Source organism: Haliotis cracherodii, unplaced genomic scaffold, assembly GCF_022045235.1.
Source record: "Haliotis cracherodii isolate W230 unplaced genomic scaffold, xgHalCrac1.p SCAF_4, whole genome shotgun sequence".
Classification (NCBI taxonomy): domain Eukaryota; kingdom Metazoa; phylum Mollusca; class Gastropoda; order Lepetellida; family Haliotidae; genus Haliotis; species Haliotis cracherodii.
In genome coordinates, this window is record NW_027266297.1 from 40,882,746 (window position 1) to 40,907,213 (window position 24,468).

General features: G+C 43.6%; 1 protein-coding gene across 1 annotated transcript; it reads right to left on the reverse strand.

Moving 5' to 3' along the window:
* Positions 1 to 3,160: 3,160 nt before the first annotated feature.
* LOC139480110 (uncharacterized) lies at positions 3,161 to 21,447 on the reverse strand. Its single transcript, XM_071263134.1, has 11 exons — positions 21,350 to 21,447; positions 15,457 to 15,583; positions 12,474 to 12,602; positions 11,191 to 11,208; positions 8,840 to 9,072; positions 7,125 to 7,270; positions 6,430 to 6,569; positions 5,752 to 5,845; positions 4,135 to 4,297; positions 3,477 to 3,524; positions 3,161 to 3,227 (listed from the first exon to the last, which is right to left on the reverse strand). Exons 1-10 carry the CDS (start codon positions 21,362 to 21,364, stop codon positions 3,516 to 3,518), a joined length of 1,074 nt encoding a protein of 357 aa, XP_071119235.1. The 5' UTR covers positions 21,365 to 21,447; the 3' UTR covers positions 3,161 to 3,227; positions 3,477 to 3,515.
* Positions 21,448 to 24,468: the final 3,021 nt, after the last annotated feature.

Consider the following 24,468-nt stretch of genomic DNA (forward strand, 5'->3'; position numbering starts at 1 on the left):
CTCTCATCCACACACCCACACACCCACTCACCCACACACCCACACACCCACACACCCAATCACCCACACACCACACATACTCTCATCCACTCACCCACACATACTCTCATCCACTCGCCCACACATCCACTCACACGCACACCCACACACCCACTCACCCACACACCCACACATACTCTCATCCACTCACCCACACACCCACACACCCACTCACCCACTCACACACACACCCACACACCCACTCACACACACATCCTCACATCCTCTCATCCACTCACCCACACACCACACATACTCTCATCCACTCACCCACACACCCACACACCCACTCACCCACTCACCCACACACCCACTCACCCACACACCCACACACCCAAACATACTCTCATCCACTCACCCACACACCCACACACCCACACACCCACTCACCCACACACCCATACACCCACACACCCACTCACCCACACACCCACACACCCACACACCCACACACACATCCTCACATCCTCTCATCCACTCACCCACACACCCACTCACCCACACACCACACATACTCTCATCCACTCGCCCACACATCCACTCACACGCACACCCACACACCCACACACCCACTCACACACACATCCTCACATCCTCTAATCCACTCACCCACACACCCACTCACCACACATACTCTCATCCACTCACCCACACACCACAAATACTCTCATCCACTCACCCACACACCCACACATCCACACATCCACACACCCACACACCCACACATACTCTCATCCACTCACCCACTCACCCATACACCCACACACCCACACACCCACTCACCCACACACACACACACCCACACATCCTCTCATCCACTCACCCACACACCCACACACCCACACATACTCTCATCCACACACCCACACACCACTTATCCTCTCATCCACTCACCCACTCACCCATACACCCACACACCCACACACCCACTCACCCACACACCCACTCACCCACACACACACACACCCACACATCCTCTCATCCACTCACCCACACACCCACACACCCACACATACTCTCATCCACTCACCCACACACCACTTATCCTCTCATCCACTCACCCACTCACCCATACACCCACACACCCACACACCCACTCACCCACACACCCACTCACCCACACACACACACACCCACACATCCTCTCATCCACTCACCCACACACCCACACACCCACACATACTCTCATCCACTCACCCACACACCCACACACCCACACACCCACTCACCCACTCACCAACACACCCACACATCCACACATCCACTCACCCACACACCCACACATCCACTCACCCACACACCCACACACCCACTCACGCACACATCCTCACATCCTCTCATTCACTCACCCACACACCCACTCACCCACACACCCACTCACCCACACACCACACATACTCTCATCCACTCACCCAGACACCCACACATCCACACACCCACACACCCATACATCCACCTACCCACACACCCACACACCACACATCCTCTCATCCACTCACCCACACACCACACACCCACACATCCACACACCCACACACCCATACATCCACACACCCACACACCCATACATCCACACACCCAGACACCAATACATCCACACACCCACACACCCACACATCCACACACCCACACACCCATACATCCACCTACCCACTCACCTACACACCACACATCCTCTCATCCCCTCACCCACACACCACACACCCACACACCCACAAACCCACACACCCATACATCCACACACCCACACACCCATACATCCACACACCCAGACACCCATACATCCACACACCCAGACACCCACACATCCACACACCCACACACCCATACATCCACCTACCCACTCACCCACACACCACACATACTGTCATCCACTCACCCACACACCACACATACTCTCATCCACTCACCCACACATCCACACACCCACACATCCACACACCCACACATACTCTCATCCACTCACCCACACACCACACATACTCTCATCCACACACCCACACATCCACACACCCACACATACTCTCATCCACTCACCCACACACCCACACACCAACTCACCCACACACCCACACACCCACACACCCACACACACACACATCCTCACATCCTCTCATCCACTCACCCACACACCCACTCACCCACACACCACACATACTCTCATCCACTCACCCACACATACTCTCATCCACACACCCACACACCCACACACCCACACACCCACACATCCACACACCCACACACCCACACACCCACTGATCCACACACCCACACACCCACACATCCACTCACCCACACACCACACATACTCTCATCCACTCACCCACACATACTCTCATCCACACACCACACATCCACACACCCACACACCCACTCACCCACACACCCACACACCCACTCACCCACACACCCACACACCCACACACCCACACATCCACTCACTTACTTAGCAAGGGTAAAATCTACTTCCGGCCTGACAAGCTGACAATGAGAAGAAGACAAAATCAGGTATTGAGATGAATATTCGCAGCCGTTATATGATTTTCAATGTAATCAAAATTCCTATCGGTCGAACCATCCCTGATTTATTGTGAACCGTTCTATGTAAGGAGGTTTAAAACAAAATTGTATTAGCGTTGAATGACTTAGAATGTAATTTAGTAATGTATTGAGGCGACAGTTTGAAACGGCGTTGCTTCGAAGAGTGAGTGAGTGAAATGCTTTTAATGATGTACAGTATTTCAGTTTTAACTCGGCGAGCAGCTTGATGTAGAGGTATAACCTGAATGATGCAAGTCTGAGATCTGTCTAGACGTTAACCACTTTGGTGAAACCCACGAGGACAGGTATGGTGTTGACGTTAAACCCAACTCACTCGCTCATTCCCTCACAGATTCAACCAGCAGCATCCACATAGATGTTTGTACGTCCTGCAGATCTCAAGCAATGCCATAAAATGCCTCACAAATGACATATGAGCGAAGTGAGACATCATTAAAGGAGGTATAAATGTAGAACACGAAGAAGACGCAGGGTTGACAAGTGTTATTTTTAATCAAACAGACATTTGAAATTGAATGTCAGACAGGACCATATTGAACACATGTCTATGCAGGTTCATCCTCGGGCACAGCAGCCTGCTTTCTTCTCCTTATTGGTTCTTGACCATGATAGCTTTGGGTCTGTCGCTTGAAATGTACAAGATCTAATCGTAGACATTTATACAGGTTGAATAAAATACGAATCCTTTAATTTTGAACCACAGCTCTAAAATGTAAAACTATGCATAAATCCATGAAATATTAAATATTTTTACAAACTCTAGTTTATAATGAAGTTTGTTTTACGTACGTACAGGCTCGTGTTTACAATGGGACTCAGTTTACATATTTACTATCTCTTGTTAATAATAAATGGCATCTATGTTCTGGACTAACCGTTCCAGTGTACTTGTGCGCCACTCTGTCCGGTCGACGTTAACACTGCTGTGGAAGAAAGTAATAACGTGACCATGATATGCGATTTCAGCTTTCATTGTATGACATCATGACATTATTCATTGTACGACTTCCTGATAGGATTAAAATCAATCCCCAATTCCATCACTATATCGTTGAGGGTATGTACTGTATATATAACATAACGTAACGTAAACTATACAATATAAGCCCTCTGAGGCTGCCGCGATTTGCTGTGCAGAGTTGCGTCCCTTGGGCGCGCCAGAAACCTATGATTGTGGGTTCGAATCTCGGGTCGCCCCGATTATGTTTCTAGATTTGTCAGCACCATACCCGTGCTCGTGGGTTTCACCGACGTGGTGAATATCTTTCCTAACACATTAAGCTGACACGCCGTGGTGTAACTGGAATACTGTTACAAGAGGCGTTAATCCCAACTCACTCACCAATATAGTGATCTGAAATACTTAAATGATAAATTGATATAATTCATCCCCCTATATTACGGTCGAACATATGTTCTTGCAAATGCTAAAGCGCTTGATTCCAAAATACAATAAGATATATTTAATTTACAATTAGACTACCTTGAACAGTAGGTTTATCTTCAACTAAGTCAGTAGAAACAATCACTAACCGAACTCTCAGGAGCTACATGGTGTAAATAGGGTACTACAAGAGTACAACTGAACACCACCTCGGTGTAGCCCAAAGGCCGAAACATGGGAAATATATCCGACTGGAACACGGCAGAGTTCTGGTTGAGTGTTCCAAAGCCGATGTCCGAGTTCTCACTACACCTGAAATAGATAAACCAAACTTATAGCAGATGTAGACACTAGAACACAAGAATGAGTGAGTGGGTATGGTTTTACGCCGCTTTTAGCAATATTCCAGCAATATCACGGCGGGGGGCACCAGAAATGGCTTCACACATTATACCCATGTCGGGAATCGGACCCAGGTCTTCGGCGTGACGAGCGAACGCTCTAACCACTAGGCTACCCGACCGCCCCAGAACACAAGAAATACCGCCTTCATTGAACGATGTACTTCACCGTACACTTATACACCTACACACGGCCTTGACTTACTCGTTAAAATGTCTATAGAGGCTAGAGCTGCAAAAGTTAAGGTTCGCACGAAAGTTCAGTAAACATTTTTTCAAATGACATTGATGCTGAGTTTTAGCACATTTATTGCGAACACATTTAGGGGGAAAACACCTGTCAACATTCTTGGCTATATGACATTTTTAGCACATTTATTGCAAACACATTTAGGGGAAAACACGTGTCAAATTTCTTGGCTATATGACATTTTTAGCACATTTATTGCGAACACATTTAGGGGGAAAACACATGTCAACTTTCTTGGCTATATGACATTTTTAGCACATTTATTGCGAACACATTTAGGGGGAAACACGTGTCAACTTTCTTGGCTATATGACATTTTTAGCACATTTATTGCGAACACATTTAGGGGAAAACACGTGTCAAATTTCTTGGCTATATGACATTTTTAGCACATTTATTGCGAACACATTTAGGGGGAAAACACATGTCAACTTTCTTGGCTATATGACATTTTTAGCACATTTATTGCGAACACATTTAGGGGGAAACACATGTAAATTTTCTTGGCTATATGACATTTTTAGCACATTTATTGCGAACACATTTAGGGGGAAAACACGTGTCAACTTTCTTGGGTATATGACATTTTTAGCACATTTATTGCGAACATATTTAGGGGGAAAACACGTGTCAAATTTCTTGGCTATATGACACTTCAAAGGCACATTCTGAGAAGAGGGAGATCATCTGTCACACTAAAGCTAAATGCCGATCTTGATACCTTGCACCACCGACTTTAATCTACCTTTGACCATTACCATTCTCACAAAGTTTCACCCTCTCCAATTGTATAATCTATCGATTTGATATTTAACAATATTTTAACAAAACGAATTTCAGCAAAGTTTAATGTTATCATGTGACGAAACAAATACAATATTTAAGCTTCATGAGTAGTTTCAGGGATGTTTTGGATGTCTAACAACTCAAAGATGCAGGAATGGTGGATCTCGATTATTCTCCTAAGAGTGCAATTTAAACATGTTTGATCATATCATAAAAAAAAACTATTAAAATGAGTGTTTCATAACGTCAAGTCAATAGCGGTAGTGGGGAACCTTTTGTTGCATCGAATAACGTTATATTTCCAACAAAATATTTGACTTTATACTGACCCATAGAAGTCGATTAGTTGCATTGAAACCTTCCCATCTGGAGATACAGCTTGACAGTTCCGAGGGTAAAAGAACGGATTGACGACATCGTCCCCTGATACACGAAGATGGACAAATTTAGCTGAAGAACAATTCACGGAAATAGACGACAAATGCACATGTCCCAAAATATCGCCAGAAACAAACTAAAACATCAATCAGCATCTTCAACAGCTATACATAACCATTCTGTTGTAGTTTATAAAATTCACACAAATAGTTCAGTCTCCTCAAAAGGTCAGCTTACTATATGATTATATAAGTCAACATGTACAACAGTAGACTAAATTTTCCCAAAGCATTCGTTCAGAATACATAACACTTTTTGTGGATAGCAACTTTATTCTCTGTACGATGTTTCACAGCTACTGCTCCTTCATCAGGTGAACGCTAAGTAAATGCATAGAGTACTATATATTAATTATCTGAGACTGGTATTATACAGTACTCAATGCACTAGGTATTCACCGAATGAAGGAGCAAGTAGTAGCTCTGAAACGTCGTACAAGAATAAAAAAGTTGCTATCCACACAAAAATGTCAAAGACTTCAATCGTTCAGAGATACTGCTTGCTGTAACAATCCAGACAGTGTCTCATGTTTGTCCCTGTGCACAAGTTCATGAATGATTTAATTAAACCTTCAGGAAGCGTGGCCACCAGTCTGACACGATCACCAAGGCTGACGTTTGTGACTGGTTCCAGTGTGTCAGGGTATGCTATGTATGTCCGTACACTGACTCGTGTCTGTGTGGCAGTAGTTAAGGATCTCTCCCGAATGCTGAAACAAGTAAAATAAAGTGAGTGAGTGAGTATGGTTTTACGCCGCTTTTAGCAATATTCCAGCAATATCACGGCGGGGGACACCAGAAATGGGCTTCACATATTGTACCTATGTCGGGAATAGAACCCGGGTCTTCTGAGTGACGAGCGAACGCTTTAACCACTAGGCTACCCGACCGCTCCAAGTAAAATAGAAGTTAAGGTTAATATAACAAAATATATTTCGATAATGTATTTTTTTCCCACATGAACTGGGTATAACTATTCATCCAATTGGGTAGTAGGGGTATCTGTGAACCTGGTCTTTGACGCACCGTTTTAAGTCTTTTTTCCAAAAGAGGCAGCTGCGTTATTGTCATAATTTAAAATGTTACCGAGACTGCAGCTGTCATTGTGGTCGGCTTCGTACTATTCCCAAAGGAAACGTTTCCACATTACTTTCGGGAATAGTCATTTTACTGCTTACTGTGTCTTTCTAATACTATCATGTTTTCGATTGCATTTGTCAGGCAATGAAAAGAAGATTTGACTGTAATGGGCTTGGGAAACTTACTTCTCCATCACAACACTCTCAGCATCATGTGTAGCATCATCAGCTTCAGACAGATCACACTGGACTTGAAGTTCTTCATCTTCAACTGATTCTATACCTTCTTTCTTCTGAAGTCTGAACGTCCATCGCAGGATCCCATCAGCAACCTGGTGTTGTGTGAATCAATGAATGGGAAGTCAAAGCAAGATCCCATACTCACCCCTTCCCATATACCCGACATTGATCGTTAACATATTGTATACACGCTACTGTTGTTTTAATGTTCTGTGGATATATATAAAATGTATCCCTACAAAACGTAAATTACTTGGCGTCGTCGCTGAATTGTGTAAATACATTAAAATCACAGTTGTAATTTATGACGTCATCACAAGTATGACGTCATTCATATGTCATTGTCAGTTACACTAAAGAGCTGTTATGAGAGTTAAAGTACTATGTCTAAAACTGATATAAAAAAGATTTTAGACTGTATATATTTATATATATACACTCTACAGACAAATATAAATTAGGGAACAAATGGTCTGAATGTTGTTATCGTTCAGGTGTACATATTTGATACCATGGCGTTGCTTCTCTAGGCAACATCTGATCACAATGGAATTTCACATCATGCAGGAACAACCCATGATGCACGTGTACACAGAAGCCAAAGAGTGTTCGCCTGAGGGTATGCTATTTAGCTATGCACACGCTTAGAATGCCTCTGAGACAGTGCCTCAATGAACAAACAAAATGGTGAATTGTGGTTAAGGTAGAGGCGGGGACATCAATATCCTAAGTTGCCGAATTTCTCGAATGTGGTACAAGTACCCTCAAATGGGTGGGCTTGTAATTAGACCGTGGCGTAGCAGGCCTTGAACAATGATACCTAGACAACAGGAAGACGGATTTCAACATCTACCATTACAAACCCTCGCTACGCAGCTCGCCTGAAAGTAAGGAGTCCTGTGAGAGGGTGTGACCCTAACAGCTTACCATAGGCGGGAAGAACGGGGTGGGCCAGGCAACACCAGGGATGTGCTGTACGCCAATGGCGTTAACTCTCTGGATGCCGAGGGGTTTTTTCAGAGGGTTAAACTATGTTTACAGACGGTTTTGCCCCCGATTCACAGATGGCATAAAACGTTGTTGGCGACGCAGCAGCGAGCGGTATGCCAGGGCAACAAATGATCATGATCAGTAACAGGGTAGTAGCGTCATACTGTGGGGCAGTATCACACATGACAGCTTCACTGTTGGCTACTGTGAATGGTCATTTGACAAGTCAGAGATATGTTGACGAAATTTTGCGTCCTGATGTTCCATTTGCTAGAATTATTCGCATAACAATTTGAACTTCGAGATGACAGTGACAGACCAAATTGAGTCCAGGTTGTCTCCGATAATCTCCGACGAGAAGGCATACTGACAGTCCCCTCATATGTCCCCAATAGATCTTCTGTGTGATGTTCTCGGACGGAGAGTGAACGCCAGAGACCCTGCACCCGCCAACGTGGCCCAGCTTGGAGTAGCTCGTCATGGGCGACCATTCACAAGTTAATCAACAGGATGCCATTAAGGGGTCGTATATGTATCTCCCAACATGGTGTACACCCCCGATATTGATCTACAAGCCCGAAATTAATTTTACAGACATTTATCTACATAATGCCATCACTATCATTTCATCAGTTCCCTTATTTTCTGTCAGTAGTATATTACATTCTTACTGTTTCTGCAGGACAAGCTGGTTTCAAAAGTCCTGACACGTTTTGAATTTGAACACTAAAACGCTTTTCACCATGCATGACTTTATGATATTTCAAACAGTGAGGACTGATCTCCCCTTCAGCGTTCACTGCTCCAATTCTTTTGTAGGTTGAGCTGAGCTCGAGGTCCCACCGGATCAAGGAAACCATCAGAGAGTAGCCTCCTTCCCTTTGTTTCATACAGTAGTATGACACTGAAATCATATAAAACAAGGTACAAAATGTTATAACATCACTCTATTGACAGCATAGACTGACTGAAGAGCAGATAACCGTGACCCACGGGTGGAGGACTTGATGAAGAATTACGCGTACGGAGGGTGGTTGAAAAGTTATGTGACCAACTTAGATGGACTACGTTGATGGAGTTGGTTCTGTTATAAGGTTAAAATGCGTCCCAAAAACATTAGAAAATGGTAACAAATAAAATCGTTTATAGCTGCAATGAGGAGTTGAGTTAGAGATACAAAGTGACAGAGAACTTTTAGTTCGAAAGGAATTATTAGATAAAAAAACATTTCACATTCATCACAAGCGTATTCTTGACATTTCATATTTATCATTGGATTGGTTCCAGGTTATCGTCCATTAGTTAATGAAACAAGCAGAGAAGCAAGATATATTTCATTTGTAGCATCCGGAGTGAGTCACAAAAGTGAGTTCCTACAAATTTTTGTAACATTTTCCTCTTCGATGTCCACACACTTCTGCCAATGATGCTCGACTGCCTGGATCCCACTGGTATATAGAATGCCTCCTGGTGGTGTAATAATGCCCCACATCAACAATGACGTCATCCTCAGCTGAAAAATGCCTTTTGTCACATTTGGAAAGACGTGGTCATCTGAAGGTGGTAAACTGGTCAATATGGAGGGTGTTTAAAGAGTTCAAAGCCACAGTCATGTACGGTGCATTGTCCTGATGGGTTAATACAGCTTCAGTGAGTTTTCCGGGACTTCCAGCTTTGATATTCTCACGCAGTTGGCTACACAGATTAGCTGAGTATTGTCTGTAAGTGGTCTGACCTTCCACCAATAGAATTCATTTGGAATCCCACAAAATCCATAGCCATCAGATTGCCAGATGACGGAAGAGACTAGGAACAGAATAGGGGGTGTTAGATGGTTCCAGTGCTTTGACTGTTGTATGTCTTGCTGAGAGTGGTGGACCAAAGTCTTATACGTGGTTAGAAATCAGCTGGGTCTGCTTCAAAACGATGTGAGATGAGGTGAGGTGACATGCGTTTTAACGTCACATCCAAGATTATTTTCCTTGGTGGTGTCAGTTGAAGGTGTGGATGGTAAACGGTCATCTTCAATGCTTTGTCCTCCCCAGTTGATCACCACTGCGCATCTCTTTACAGTGGGAAGGGAAGACACATCATTCCTAAAGTTGACACCATTTCCACATGGACGTCTGTTGAAGTGACTTGATAACAGCGCTGTAGGCAATTTTGTCCATACAGACTTATCCTGGCTAGTTGTCTACCTGCTTTAACTACAACGTGTAAGCACGGTACGTCTTGTGCTTAATACTGTTAAAACTGTCAAGGTTGTACTATGCATCTTCATAGTAGTGAGTGAGTGATTACAGTTTTACGCCGCTTTTGGCAATATTTCAGTAATATCGCGGCGGGGGGCACCAGAAATGGGCTTCACACAGTGTGCCCATGTCGGGAATCGAACCCGGGTCTTCGGCGTGACGAGCGAACGCTTTAACCACTACGGTACCCGACCGCCCCTCTTCATAGTAAGGACCAGAACTTTCAGCCACCCTTCCCGTGCGCATTCCCGGTAAATCAAGGTGTGAGTGAGATTTTACGCCGCTTTTAGCAATATTCCAGCAATATCACGGCGGGGGACACCAGAAATGGGCTTCACACATTGTACCCATGTCGGGAATCGAACCTGGGACTTCGGTGTGAAGAGCGAACGTTTTAACCACTAGGCTACCCGACCGCCCCAAATCAAAGTGTGAGCATTTGTTGACATATATGAGAGATACGACTGCGAGGTTCGAGTAGACAATTCCTTATATTACCCTAGTAATCGCTAGTATCCAAAGGTATGCCACTTGATCAGTGTATGCAACTGGTAACTCCAGTTTGATTACGGTGTTAGAATCAACAACAAAACGTCGCTAAATGCAATGAACCAGAAGTTGTTATCCATAAAACTTTTATGTCATCTATCAAAATTTGTACCATGAACAATAACTGTAGTCAGAGGGGAATCGTGAAGAAATAACATTGAAACGCAAAAATAAGCATTTGTAAAATGAAAGAGACTGGTGGATAGAAAATCTATTCTTACCTTTAGTTTTTTCTCGGGCTGGAAGATAAATGTAAGCGTGAGTATGTTGCACTATGAACACCAATTCAAGTACAATTTCCAAATGTCCACCAGTTTCAAATTCTAGTTATATTAATATGTTAACACATATATGTTCGAAAATTAATTTGGGCGTCACTTAAACTCGACTAAGATACTTGGGTTGGCCATGCCCAATACATGGACAGGTGCCTCATCAAAATTGTAAACATACGATCTTTCCCAAAGTAAATTGAATAGTTCTGACATGATTGCATTGCAGTGATTTTTGTTACGCAGGATTGTACAGGACCAAGTGAAGCCATCCGGGCTCTGATCGACGAGAAAGGTTGGAGTTACGTCCCCTTGGTATGTAATCAACGTCCAACACACAATAACATCTGCAAAACCGGAAGTTAAACAAAGCGACTTGATTTACCTTTGATTTTTACAGTTTTGATTTTTGTGATAAATGATTAAGTAAGTTCATGAAATAAAATAGTATGCGCCCTGGGAGTCTGATACGTAACCAGAAAGTGAACGCACACAGCTCTGAATCATTTAACCACTAGGCTACCCGACCGCCCCTCATTTACTATAGACATACAAAGTATGGAGCGAGTGAGTGAGTGAGTATCGTTTTACGCCGCTTTTAGCAATATTCCAGCAATATCACGGTGGGGGACACCAGTAATGGGCTTCACAAATTGTACCCATGTCGGGAATCGAACTCGGGTCTTCGGCGTGACGAGCGGACGCTTTAACCACTAGGCTACCCGGCCGCCCACAATGTGCGGAAGTGAGGCAGTTAGATTGTGCCGTCGGCCTCGTACATTACCATATGTGTCGGGGGCACGGGTGGCCCAGTCGTCTAAGGCGCCGCGATTCGCTGTGCAGAGATGCGTCCCTTAGGCACACCAGAAACCTATGATTGTGGGTTCGAATCCCGGTTCGCCCCGATTATGTTTCTAGGTTTGTCAGCATCATACCCGTGCTCGTGTGTTTCACCGAAGTGGTAAACGTCTGAGACCTGTATCACTTCGGGCTTTCCTCCCACATCAAGCTGACTGGAATACTGTCAAAAGAGGCGTTAAACCCAACTCACTCACTCACTCATATATGTATTTGTGTACAGATACGATTTCTGGTGCTTAAACCCAATCACTCAATACTTACACTCAATACTTTTTTGTAAACCATTCAAGATTGTAGTCATGAAAAAGCGAAGGATATGTTGAGTAGTAAGTTTAACTTGGCCAAACAAATAGTATTTTCTTCTTACTCACGAGTGACACATAAAGATCCGGTCCACCCAGGCTGGCACCCATACGGACAAGTTGTTCCCGAACAGCTATAGTTCAGGTAACAGTGACAAGGGCGATCACAATAATCCCCACCCCAGCCAGGGTCACAATCTGAAAATACACAGAGCGTGGCTTTACTTTACAAACGTATATGTGGTAATGGGGGTTCTGCCGCAACCCCACTTGAGACAGATTAATATACCTATACTGCAACTACGGGGGGGGGAGGGGGGGGGATTTTTTATGCAAAAATGATGATGCGATTCAAAGATCATCATGATTCGTATTAAAAGAATCATCAATATTAATTAATCATGGATAAAATTTACTGTAGCCCTCGAGGATATTGGAAAGGGTGTAGGAGCAATACAAAAATTAGCCACCGCGGCTAAGGTATCTAAAGATGAGCCTACTTAAATAATCTGACATGTAAAACTATAATATGTTTTTAGGACTAACACCAATACCAAAATTGTATGGGCAAAACAGAACATGAACTCAACTCAATGGGAGCATGTAAATTAGGAATCATGTTATAGGTCCAATTCTTTACAATAACAGCCCTTTAATAAGTCACGATCACTTCAGTTTAAGGCATTCTAGTGGTCAGTTGCAGTACAGACTCGCTGTATACCCTGCTGCTTGGTGGCCACGTGCTGTACAGCCTCGCTGTATACCCTACTGCTTGGTGGTCACACGTGGTACAGACTCGCTGTATACCCGACTGCTCGATGGCCACGTGCAGTACAGACTCGCTGTATACCCTGCTGCTTGGTGACCAAGTGGAGTACAGACTCGCTGTATATCCGACTGCTCGGTGGCCACGTGCAGTACAGACGCGCTGTATTCCCGACTGCTCGGTAACCACGTGATATACAAACTCGCTGTATACCCGACTGCTTGGTGGCCACGTGCAGTACAGACTCGCTGTATATCCGACTGCTCGGTGGCCACGTGCAGTACAGACGCGCTGTATTCCCGACTGCTCGGTAACCACGTGATATACAAACTCGCTGTATACCCGACTGCTTGGTGGCCACGTGCAGTACAGACTCGATGTATACACGACTGCTTGATGGCCACGTGCAGTACGGACTCGCTGTATACCTTACTGCTCGGTTGCCACGTGCAGTACAGACTCGCTGTATACCCGACTGCTCGGTGGCCACGTGAGTACAGACTCGCTGTATACCCTGCTGCTTGGTGGCCACGTGCAGTACAGACTCGCCGTATACCCTACTGCTTGGTGGTCACACGTGGTACAGACTCGCTGTATACCCGACTGCTTGGTGACCACGTGCAGTACAGGCTCGCTGTATACACGACTGCTTGGTGGCCAAGTGCAGTACAGACTCGCTGTATACCCTACTGCTTGGTGGCCAAGTGGAGTACAGACTCGCCGTATACCCTACTGCTTGGTGGTCACACGTGGTACAGACTCGCTGTATACCCGACTGCTTGGTGACCACGTGCAGTACAGACTCGCTGTATACACGACTGCTTGGTGGCCAAGTGCAGTACAGACTCGCTGTATACCCGACTGCTTGGTGGTCACACGTGGTACAGACTCGCTGTATACACGACTGCTCGGTGGCCACGTGCAGTACAGACTCGCTGTATACCCTACTGCCTGGTGGTCACACGTGGTATACAGACTCGCTGTATACCCTACTGATTGGTGGTAACACGTGCTATAGACTTACTGTATACCCTACTGCTTGGTGGTCACACGTGGTACAGAATCGCTGTATACCCGACTGCTTGGTGGCCACGTGCAGTACAGACTCGCTGTATACCCGACTGCTCGGTGGCCACGTGAGTACAGACTCGCTGTATACCCTGCTGCTTGGTGGCCACGTGCAGTACAGACTCGCTGTATACCCTGCTGCTTGGTGGCCACGTGCAGTACAGACTCGCCGTATACCCTACTGCTTGGTGGTCACACGTGGTACAGACTCGCTGTATACCCTACTGCTGGGTAGCCAAGTGGAGTACAGACTCGCTGTATACCTTGCTGCTTGGTGGTCACACGTGGTACAGACTCGCTGTATATCCTACTGCTCGGTGGCCACGTGGAGTACAGACTCGCTGTACACCCGACTGCTTGGTGGTCACACGTGGTACAGACTCGCTGTATACACAACTGCTCGGTGGCCACGTGCAGTACCGACTCACTGTATACCTGACTGCTTGGTGGCCACGTGGAGTACAGACTCGCTCTATACCCTACTGCTTGGTGGTCACACGTGGTATACAGACTCGCTCTATACCCTACTGATTGGTGGTAACACGTGCTATAGACTTGCTGTATACCCTACTGCTTGTTGGTCACACGTGGTACAGAATCGCTGTATACCCTGCTGCTTTGTGGTCACACGTGGTACAGATTCGCTGTATACCCTACTGCTTGGTGGCCACGTGGAGTACAGACTCGCTGTATACCCGACTGCTTGGTGGTCACGTGGAGTACAGACTCGCTGTATACCCTAATGCTTGGTGGTCACGTGGAGTACAGACCCGCTGTATACCCTGCTATCCTACTACTCGGCGGCCACGTGCAGTACAGATGGCAGATAGTCATTCGATTTGGTAATCTACAATCCAAAATGAGTGAAGCCTTCGATGATTCCAACACATTTTCTTTTTCACGCAATACGCCCACCATCGTCTCTTATCATACATTTAATTGAAAGAAGAAAGAGGGTTTTCAATAACTTCAAACAACCAAAAAGCTATTTCGAAAACACGTTTGATTTATTCCTCTTGATGATGTTTTGCTCATTAAAAAAAGAGTATAGGTCGTTATCTATTTTTAAGTTTTAATACCTGTTGATGTTGATATGCTGTCAACAATGTTTTCATCTTCCATGCAGTTCCCAGGAAAGAACACCTGTTGCTCTAGTTTGCACATATTAATACACTAGTGCACATGATGGATCGAAGTGTACTGACGTAAGATTCTTACCAGCTTTTCGCATACACACAAAAGGGCTTTCATCACCACAATAGAAATTTCGCCAATAGCCACTTTGTAATATCTTTACACAGTTTTCTCGGCGTCCTGGAAAACCTTTGAAGTGAGTAAACCTAGACTGAAAATAAAATAAACGAGAATTAGTTGGTTATTTTTATTTACGTTTAAAGATAAAAGTCAGGGTCGGAACTCTGCTTAGGATATAATGATTGCGTATGTTTTATTTGTTTGTTCGTTTGTTGTTTAACGCAGCACTCAGCAATATTCCAGCTTTATGACGGCGGTCTGTAAATAATCGAGTCAGTCCAGTGATTGACATCATGATCATCGATCCATGCAATCGGGATCAATGACATGCATCAAACAAGTCAGCGAGCCTGACCGCCCGATCCCGTTAGTAGCCTCTTACGGCAAGCATGGGTTACTGAAGACCTTTTCTTCCCGGCATCTTCACGGGTCTAAACTTACTTGGAACTTAAGACAATTTTCTTTAACCAGTAGCCATGACACGGATGAAAAAAAACAATGAAAGACATTGTTTCGTTGATTGAAATCATTTGACTATGTATCGGAGAGTGAGATCATGTTCACCTCTGAAATCACTTGAGTGTCTGGGTTTTCTTTTACAAAACTGCCGTCGCATGGCAAGTGTACTGCTGCGGCGTCAGGCAACAAACAGTAACTTTTTCATACAAACTGTGCGAGTGGCGGGTGCTACCGGTAGAGCAGGACATCCTTTCCCCTTTCGCGAACACCTGGTGTCATCACTAATATTTAGTGATCCATCCATATATTTTTGTTTGCCAGCATGTGTGACATCTCAGCGATCCAATATTTCTTGATATACGAATCATTAACATTGTTTATGTTTATACTTGGAGTTCGTAAGTGTGCACCAGTCCTTGTTAGTCTTCACAATCTTCTATCTGTGATTTGCGATATGTAGTGTTTGTTTGTTTGTTGTTTGACGCCGCACTCAGCAATATTCCAGCTATTTGACGGCGGTCTGTAAATTATCGAGTCTGGACCAGACAATCCAGTGATTGATATCATGAACATCGATCCACGTAGTTGGGATCGATGACATGCATCAACCAAGTCAGCGACCCTGACCACCCGTCCCGTTAGTCGCCTTTTACGACAAGCATGGTCGCCTTTTACGGCAAGCATGGTTGCTGAAGACATATTCTGACCCGGATGTTCACGGGTTCGGTATGGTGTGATCCAGTTGACAATAGTTGCGTGCGACGCAATAAATGCAGAATAGCGATGGTTCAGGTTACATAATGTTGGACATACAACTTTGTCAACTTTTCCGTAATGTCGAACCGCCTCCGTGATCCAGTGGTAGAGCGTCCGCCCGGAGAGCGGAATGTCCGGGGTTCGATCCCGGGCCGCGTCCTTCCAAAAGACGTTAAAAGATGGTACTTTTTGTTACCCTGTCTGGCGCTCGGCATTAAAGGGCTAAAACAAGGACTGGTTGGCTCGGGGTCAGTATACTGTGTCTGAGTGGGGTATTCATGTTAAACTGCGGCATGGTATCTCAGTGTGCTAGCACTATAAATCAGCATCAGTCCTGACTAGTACAAGCAGCCACACACACACATACACGTGCATGCACGTCGCTATATAAGCGCAATAATCTTGGACGCGACGTTAAACCCAATTTCACCTCACCTCCATTCACAAGTGGAAGCTCACAGCGAAACAGAGTTCATAAACCAGGCATGATATAATGAACACAGTTCATGTGAGGCCGTACTATTTATGGAACAGGTGTGTTTTTTGTCCACTCTTGAAAGGTGGAAGGATGACAGTCTCAGTTCTAGTGGCAGCTGGTTCCATAGTGAAGCGGCCAAGAACTTGAAGGTTCTCTGACCAAATGACTTCAATCTGGTTGCGGGGATTTTAAGAACTTTTTTGTCAGAGCGGAGATATCTGATAGGTGTTTGTTTGTCCAAGAGCTCAGAGAGATATTCAGGTGCTGTATCCGTATAACACTGTAATGATGATTGTGTACTCTCATTCGTCACCACTCGCCCCTTTCCGTAACCTGCAAGAAGACTCGTCCCCCTATAGATGGATGTTATGTGCGAAAATATGACCAACCAATCAGAATGCGCGTATGATTTCAAGTTCTTCGTCAAAGAATCCCTCAGAAATAATTTTTGATTTTACATATGTCTTGCATCTAAAAATATGCCAAAGACACAGTTAAATGTGTTCAATCATACTGTATAATTCCACACGTCCCGATGTGCTTTAAATTGTATCTGAAATGTATATAATATATGGGGAAAATGTGTGAACCATTAGCAGCGAGTTGCCAATTGTTTTAGGTATGCCCGTTTGCGCTAAGACGGAACCCGGTCGCATAAATGGCCACGACAGGGGCACGAGTCGCTATTCGGTTTTTCCCGGAATAACACGAGTTGGTCACGAATGTGTGTACTCTATTATCGCCTGAAGTGGCAGTCTGTGAACTTGTTTCAAAGTCGGTGTATATGTGAGTACGTGCATGTATGTCAAATGAGGTGAAAAGGGGTTTAACGTCGCTTTCAAGAATATTTCACTCATGTAGCAACCAACGTGCACGCCCGCGAGTGTGGCTGCTTGTATTAGTCCGACATATGCCGACATAGACATATGCCGGTTGTATGGTGCTAGTCGAGATACAGCCGCGGTTTAACACAGATACCCCTACTCAGACGGTGTCTAGCCGGGAGAGCCACATTTCAGAAATGGCTATTGCCGGTAGAGCCACATTTTCAGCTGAGTGCATTTCACCTATTCTAGCGGGTAATTAATTAATCCGATTACCGATACCTGTATATGAGTGTCCCACATTTTAATTATACTCCTAATTTAATACTCCCAGACTGAGGGAGGCGACCAGTTCCTACACCGTGTTAGTGACGACATCCTCATCTTCACTACAAACAAGAACATTGAACATGTGTGTACTGCAGACATTGTATTTTGTGATGGTATATTTTATGCCTGTCCCAAGTTGTTTGATCAGATTTATTGTTTACATGCTTAGGTGTTTGGCCATATGTTTCCATTAGTTTACTGTTTGTTGTCCAATCGAACAAAAGAGTGTTATGTCAACATGTATCAGTACCTATGCGATTTTGCTAGTAGAGGAGGTCTAGAGTTTGCCCCACATCAATTTGGGCTATCTATTTTCGAAATGTGGCTCTGCCGGCCTGTAACCACTCAGACACAGTAAATTGACTCCGAGCCGACCAGTCCTTGTTATATCCCCTTGATGCCGAACGCGGGGCAGGGTAACAACAAGTACTGTCTTTAAATACAGTAAACTACGTGTATAACGAACACGCTTATAACGAACTGACGGATATAACACACTAATCTTTGGTCCCGGCCATTTGCTGTATACAGTAAACTACGTTGATAACGAACACCCTTATAACGAACTGGAGGAAATAACGAACTATTTTTGGGCCTCGCCCATTCGCTTGTATATATGCTTATATATGCTTATAACGAACTTCGGTTTGATTAGCGAAGGTAGAGTCTATACTCTGAAGTCAATCCTACCATGGCATCAATCAGAGGTTTCACATCACAAATTAGAATTGTTATGTACATTTGAAGGTTACATCAACTGTTATAAAATGGAGAAATACCATATTTACGAGATAAACCTCTGTATTGAAAATTGATGTAGTCGCAATTATTTTAATTTGGCGACAGGTTTCAAATGTAAAACCACAGTAGGTTTATCCTCACTCTTCCATGACGGCAAGAGCGCATTCGATAGGGGGCGCCAAATTAGAAGTAGGTACAAATGTCCGCTTTATTAGAACATTCCGAAAAGGGGTCACAGGTAGTTATAAATGTAACAAACATCACTTAACTTAAACATAAAAATATTCATAGTACCGACTAGTTGCAGTAATCATGTTCAAAACTTAGTTTGCAAAAGGGGTTGACAAATAACCCTCAAAACTGAGTCCAAAGATATATGTTTTAGTTTCATCGCAGCCTATTGAATATTTGCACTGTTTTGACTCTCCTGGACATTTCTTGGAAAAAGAGGCGAAAGGTTATTCTTGGAAATCAGCGCGACGCATCAACACCCATTGCAGGAGTGACAGGTTGTAGAAATGGTGAAAAAAATATGCTGAACAAATTTTACATATTCAGTTATTTAATTTAAATGTGTAATTCGTATTAGTTAGTTCGCAATTATCACCAGTAAATAATGAAAATTCAAAATAAATGCCTCTCCACCTCTAACTGGGATGTGGCAGAACTTGACCTACATCGCGGTTACTCGTCACCACTGTCAATGGCTGCCAATGTTGTTGTTGACCGTCCGTGCTTCTGAATGAGTGAGTGAGTGAGTTAAGATTTAGGGTCACATCGGCAGTATTTCAGCCATGCCATGACGAGTCGTGCTTTTGACAAGTTACATGAAGCCAGACGACAACCCTGATCTATGTTTTAGTTCATGAACATTAGGCTGCAGATTTAATGGGAATGAACCTGCTGGTACAGCGTGATTGCCAATGGAAATTGAGTATGACTGCCAATGTTTATGCTGCAGACGAGTGAGTGAGTGAGTTTGGTTTAAAGCCGCTTTTAGCAATATTCCAGCAATATCACACCAGAAAGGTCTTCACACATTGCACCCATGTCGGGAATCTAACTCGGGTCTTCGGCGTGATGAGCGAACGATTTAACCACTAGGCTACCAGACCCCCCCAGGCTGACAGACGAGCAGGCATTGTATGAAACGAGGGATTCTTCGATTTTGAGGACTGTCAGTTACCTAATTTCACCACATTCGACACCAGCATGTGAAAGACATGTGACAGCTGTGCCCTGCCACCGTGGTTCGTGCCTATGTTGTGACTTTGCAGCGATGTCGGAACATTTGTTGTTTCGTGGTTTTTGGAAGGTAGGAGTGTTTTCTAGTGGACTTGAAAATCCTCTCCTGCCAAATCCTACCATTGGAGGTTGACGGAGATGGCAATGAATATCGATCACAAAAAGATTTGTTGTCAGGAATAAAGTTTTACCTTCAGTATCGTTTTTTACTTCGTGCCGCTTCACTTTCGAGTAACAGCAAAGAGATTATGTATTAATTGTTTTCAGAATAAAATGGATACAAAGATAATTTGTTTTCAATTTAGAGTTGTGTTATCTCTAGATTTGACGGCGCTAACTTTAACATCATGCTGCACTTAGGTTTCTACGAAGGTTTGGCGTCACATGACTCTTGTCAAAATTTGTCGGATACAATTACCTTTCTCGATTTGTACCCGTGTTTGTACTTGTCTTGCCTTTGCATGTGTTTGTGATAAGTGTCACCGGTGGGGCATGATACGCTCACTTTTCCCGAGCACCTGTTTCTATTACTGTGTGATAGTGATTCATAAACACATGCTTGTGATATGGTCGTAATCTTACAAAGGACTGTGCTTTTAGCCGAGATTTCTTATGATTATAGAACGGGTTTTGTCGTTTTACTCCAGTTCAATTGAGCACCATCAAATATACAACGTGTTGCACAAGTACATCTGTATCATTATTTTTGTTTGTTTGTTTGTTGTTTATCGCCGGACATATTCCAGCTATATGACGGCGTTCTGTAAATAATCGAGTCTGGACAAGACAATCCAGTGACTGACATCATGAGCATCGATCCACGCAATTGGGATACGACGACATGCACCAACCAAGTCAGCGAGCCTGACCACCCGATCCCGTTAGTCGCCTCTTCCGGCAAGCATGGGTTGCTGAAGATGTATTCTTCCCCGCATCTTCACTGGTCCTGTATCATCATGTGTTGACGATTATAGTGACATCATCATGCCATATCATGTATAATGGAATGCACATTTCAACATACCTTTGACGGCTTCATTCTCTTTGATATTCCCAATCGTTGCTAGGGAAGCATTATGCAGTTCTCGACACCTGTCTGGAGCAGTGTACCTCTTAACTTCTTCTTCCACAAATCTGTAGCAGCTTCTATTCACCCATGTCCATCCCTCGGGACATTCTGATAAAAGGAACTTGGCTGAATGTCCACTGACGTCATTATAGCTCAAATATATCATGCATCCCAATGACAAATTTAAGTTTTAAACCCCAACATAAAGCACTTCTAATACTGTTATATATAAATGAGTGAATATACAGTTAAGCGAAAAACATGTTCTGCATAAATGTTTGGAATAATATTCTGGCGTGGACAGGAGATTTCTAATTGAGATTGTGTGTGCAATAAAAAGATTACTGTTTAAGCATCAAGTGGTATTTGGCAGGCAAATATTTGTTTTAATTCATACCTCGGAATCGTCCAGTTTTAGCGGCGTTGGTTAGCAAGGGAAGAAGCATAGCCAGAAAAACAACCTCCATTTCTATCGACATCTACGAACAAAGTGCTGAACTATCGCCATACATAAACTAATACATGTAGCTGTCATTAACCGACGGCAGGAAACGGATGTCACCGAGGGCCAAATATAGTGTAATACAGACAGTGGATCGTGGTTAATCACTGCTATTATAGCGGATTGTGACTGTCCCATTTCCTTTTTCGAAGAAAATGTGAACCCACTTTTACGTGGCTGCATATGTGTTCGACAATATATAAACCGCCATTGCCTTTTTGGCGGGACATATTTCCGTAAGCCATGTATATTGAGTGATTGTTGTCTTTTACATTGTTATAGTGCCATAGATTGAGTCAGTGGGATGTTTTGACGCATTCAGGTTCAGAATTGCTACCTAAAGAATGGACAGGCTGACGAGGAATGTCCAAAATGGGCAACACTAACGCCATTAAGATACGATGTTGGTACCCGTGAAACCGCCTCATCTGTTTCATATTTAGATCTGAGTGATTCAGAGTGACAAAACCTCTCCATAACACTGTATGACTTCACAGTTTTATAACCTTTGACGTACAATCAAGCATGCTCTTTTCTACGAAGCTTTCAAGGACTTAATTCGACTCTTGGTAAAAATAAGTGTTGGATGATGTAACATATTTCGTTTTAGTAATATTAATCCACAATTTATATATTACCCTAAATCCTTATTCAGATTAATTCCCAAAACTAACTTTAAGACATGATGTAACCCGATCTAAAATGCCATCTGCATCAATTGGTATATAATGGCCATCCATACATGACAGATGAGTGTTACTACACTCAAGGCCGTTTCATGTTGGACATGTGACCGTAAATGTTGTATTTGTTTGTTTGTTTGTTGTTTAACGCCGCGCTCAGCAGTTTTCCAGCTATATGACGGCGGTCTGTAAATAATCGAGTCTGGAACAGACAATCCAGTGATTGACATCATGAGCATCGATCCACGCAATTGGGATCGATGACATGCATCAACCACCCAATCCCGTTAGTCGCCTCTTACACCAAGCATAGTCGCATTTTACGGCAAGCATGGGTTTGCTGAAGACCTATTCTACACCGGATCTTCTCGGGTCTTAAATGTTGTAACCCTGAGCATGCGCTTAATGGTGCTCTTTGGAATCTTCGTAGAATTAGCATGCTCGATTGGTCCCTTTATTCCTCGTTCAGGTGGGTAAGACAGAGAATTTGGGGGATTAATTAATCAAATAAAGCGACAAAACCCTTTCCATATCCAATAGAAATATCTTCTTAAAGCAGAGTCAATTGAACGATTCTGACTATATCATGAGCATGTGTTTAGGAATCACTATCAAATAGTAATGATACCAGGTGTTCGCGAAAAGGTGAGCATATCCTGTCCCACCGGTGGCACCCGTCACAAACACATGCAAAGGCAAGTCAAGTATTCACCTGACAAATATGGGAACATATGGTACAAGTCAAAACAGGGAATTGCATCGGACATTATTTTTGTCACTGATACATCAAAATTGGAAATGTCCTCCGCATGTCTACCATAAAACATTTTGAAATCTTTACTGAGGCCTTGAATGTTGTAACCTTGATCAAACAACTTGTGAGCAGGAGTCGTATGGCCTCTTTGAAATCTTGGTAGAAAGAGCAAGCTCGATTGTTTCTCAAAAGTTGTGAAATGTAAACAACAAAGGCTGGAGCTGCTGGAATATTGCTCGACATGAAGGGAAAGTTGACTATTTGAAATCATCCCTCTTGTCATGTGGAGAGTGTTTGGTCACTCTGAATCTTCGTTCATAGATCAAAATGAAACAGATGAGGCGGTGTCACTGGTCTCCTATATATCTAGTTCAGATGGGTAACTCAGCGGAGTGAGTGAGTGAGTATGGTTTTACGTCGCATTTAGCAATATTCCAGCAATATCACGGCGGAGGACACTGGAAATTAGCTACATAGTTTGTATCCATGTGGGGTATCGAACCCGGGTCTTCGGCGTGATGAGCGATCGCTTTAACCACTAGGATACCCCTCCACTGGGGGTGTCACGATAATCGAAATATCGATAAATTGCTATTGGTAGGCACTTAAAGGCAATAAATCGGTTGTTAAATCAGTTTTCGATCAATAGTATCGATTTCAGTTTGGAATATCGATAGTTTCGATTGTGTTTACCATATCAATAAAATACATGCGATGATGTTCAAATTTGTTTTTCTTTTGATCACGAGTGGTAGTGATTTACACATGGTAATGTGGAAGTTTCTTTTTCGTAAATTATTAGGTTAAAGAAAAAAAAAATCAGTCATATCTCAAACTTTACTTTTTATTTGTTGTTATCACATTCAAAAGAAACGACAGTTCCAAGGTTTAAATCAACTCTAAAATCCATCTAAAATGATAAACTGAAAACTATCGATATTTATCGCAATAGTTTCCTACAATATCAATAGTTATCGCAATAGTTTCTTTCAATATCAATAGTTATCGCAATAGTGATTTCCAGACCAATAGTCACCCCTACCCACCACACGTAAATCGGTGAAAGGGAATTGGCTATTTCATGGTTATTGAACGATATCGGATCTTCGACGTACCTGAAGCTTAAAACCTCAGC

Coding starts and splice junctions, on each gene's coding strand:
- LOC139480110 (XM_071263134.1), bottom strand. Junction 7,271..8,839: donor CAGCTTGTCCTGCAGAAACA/GTAAGAATGTAA, acceptor ACACAACACCAG/GTTGCTGATGGGATCCTGCG. Junction 6,570..7,124: donor GAGAGTGTTGTGATGGAGAA/GTAAGTTTCCCA, acceptor TACTTGTTTCAG/CATTCGGGAGAGATCCTTAA.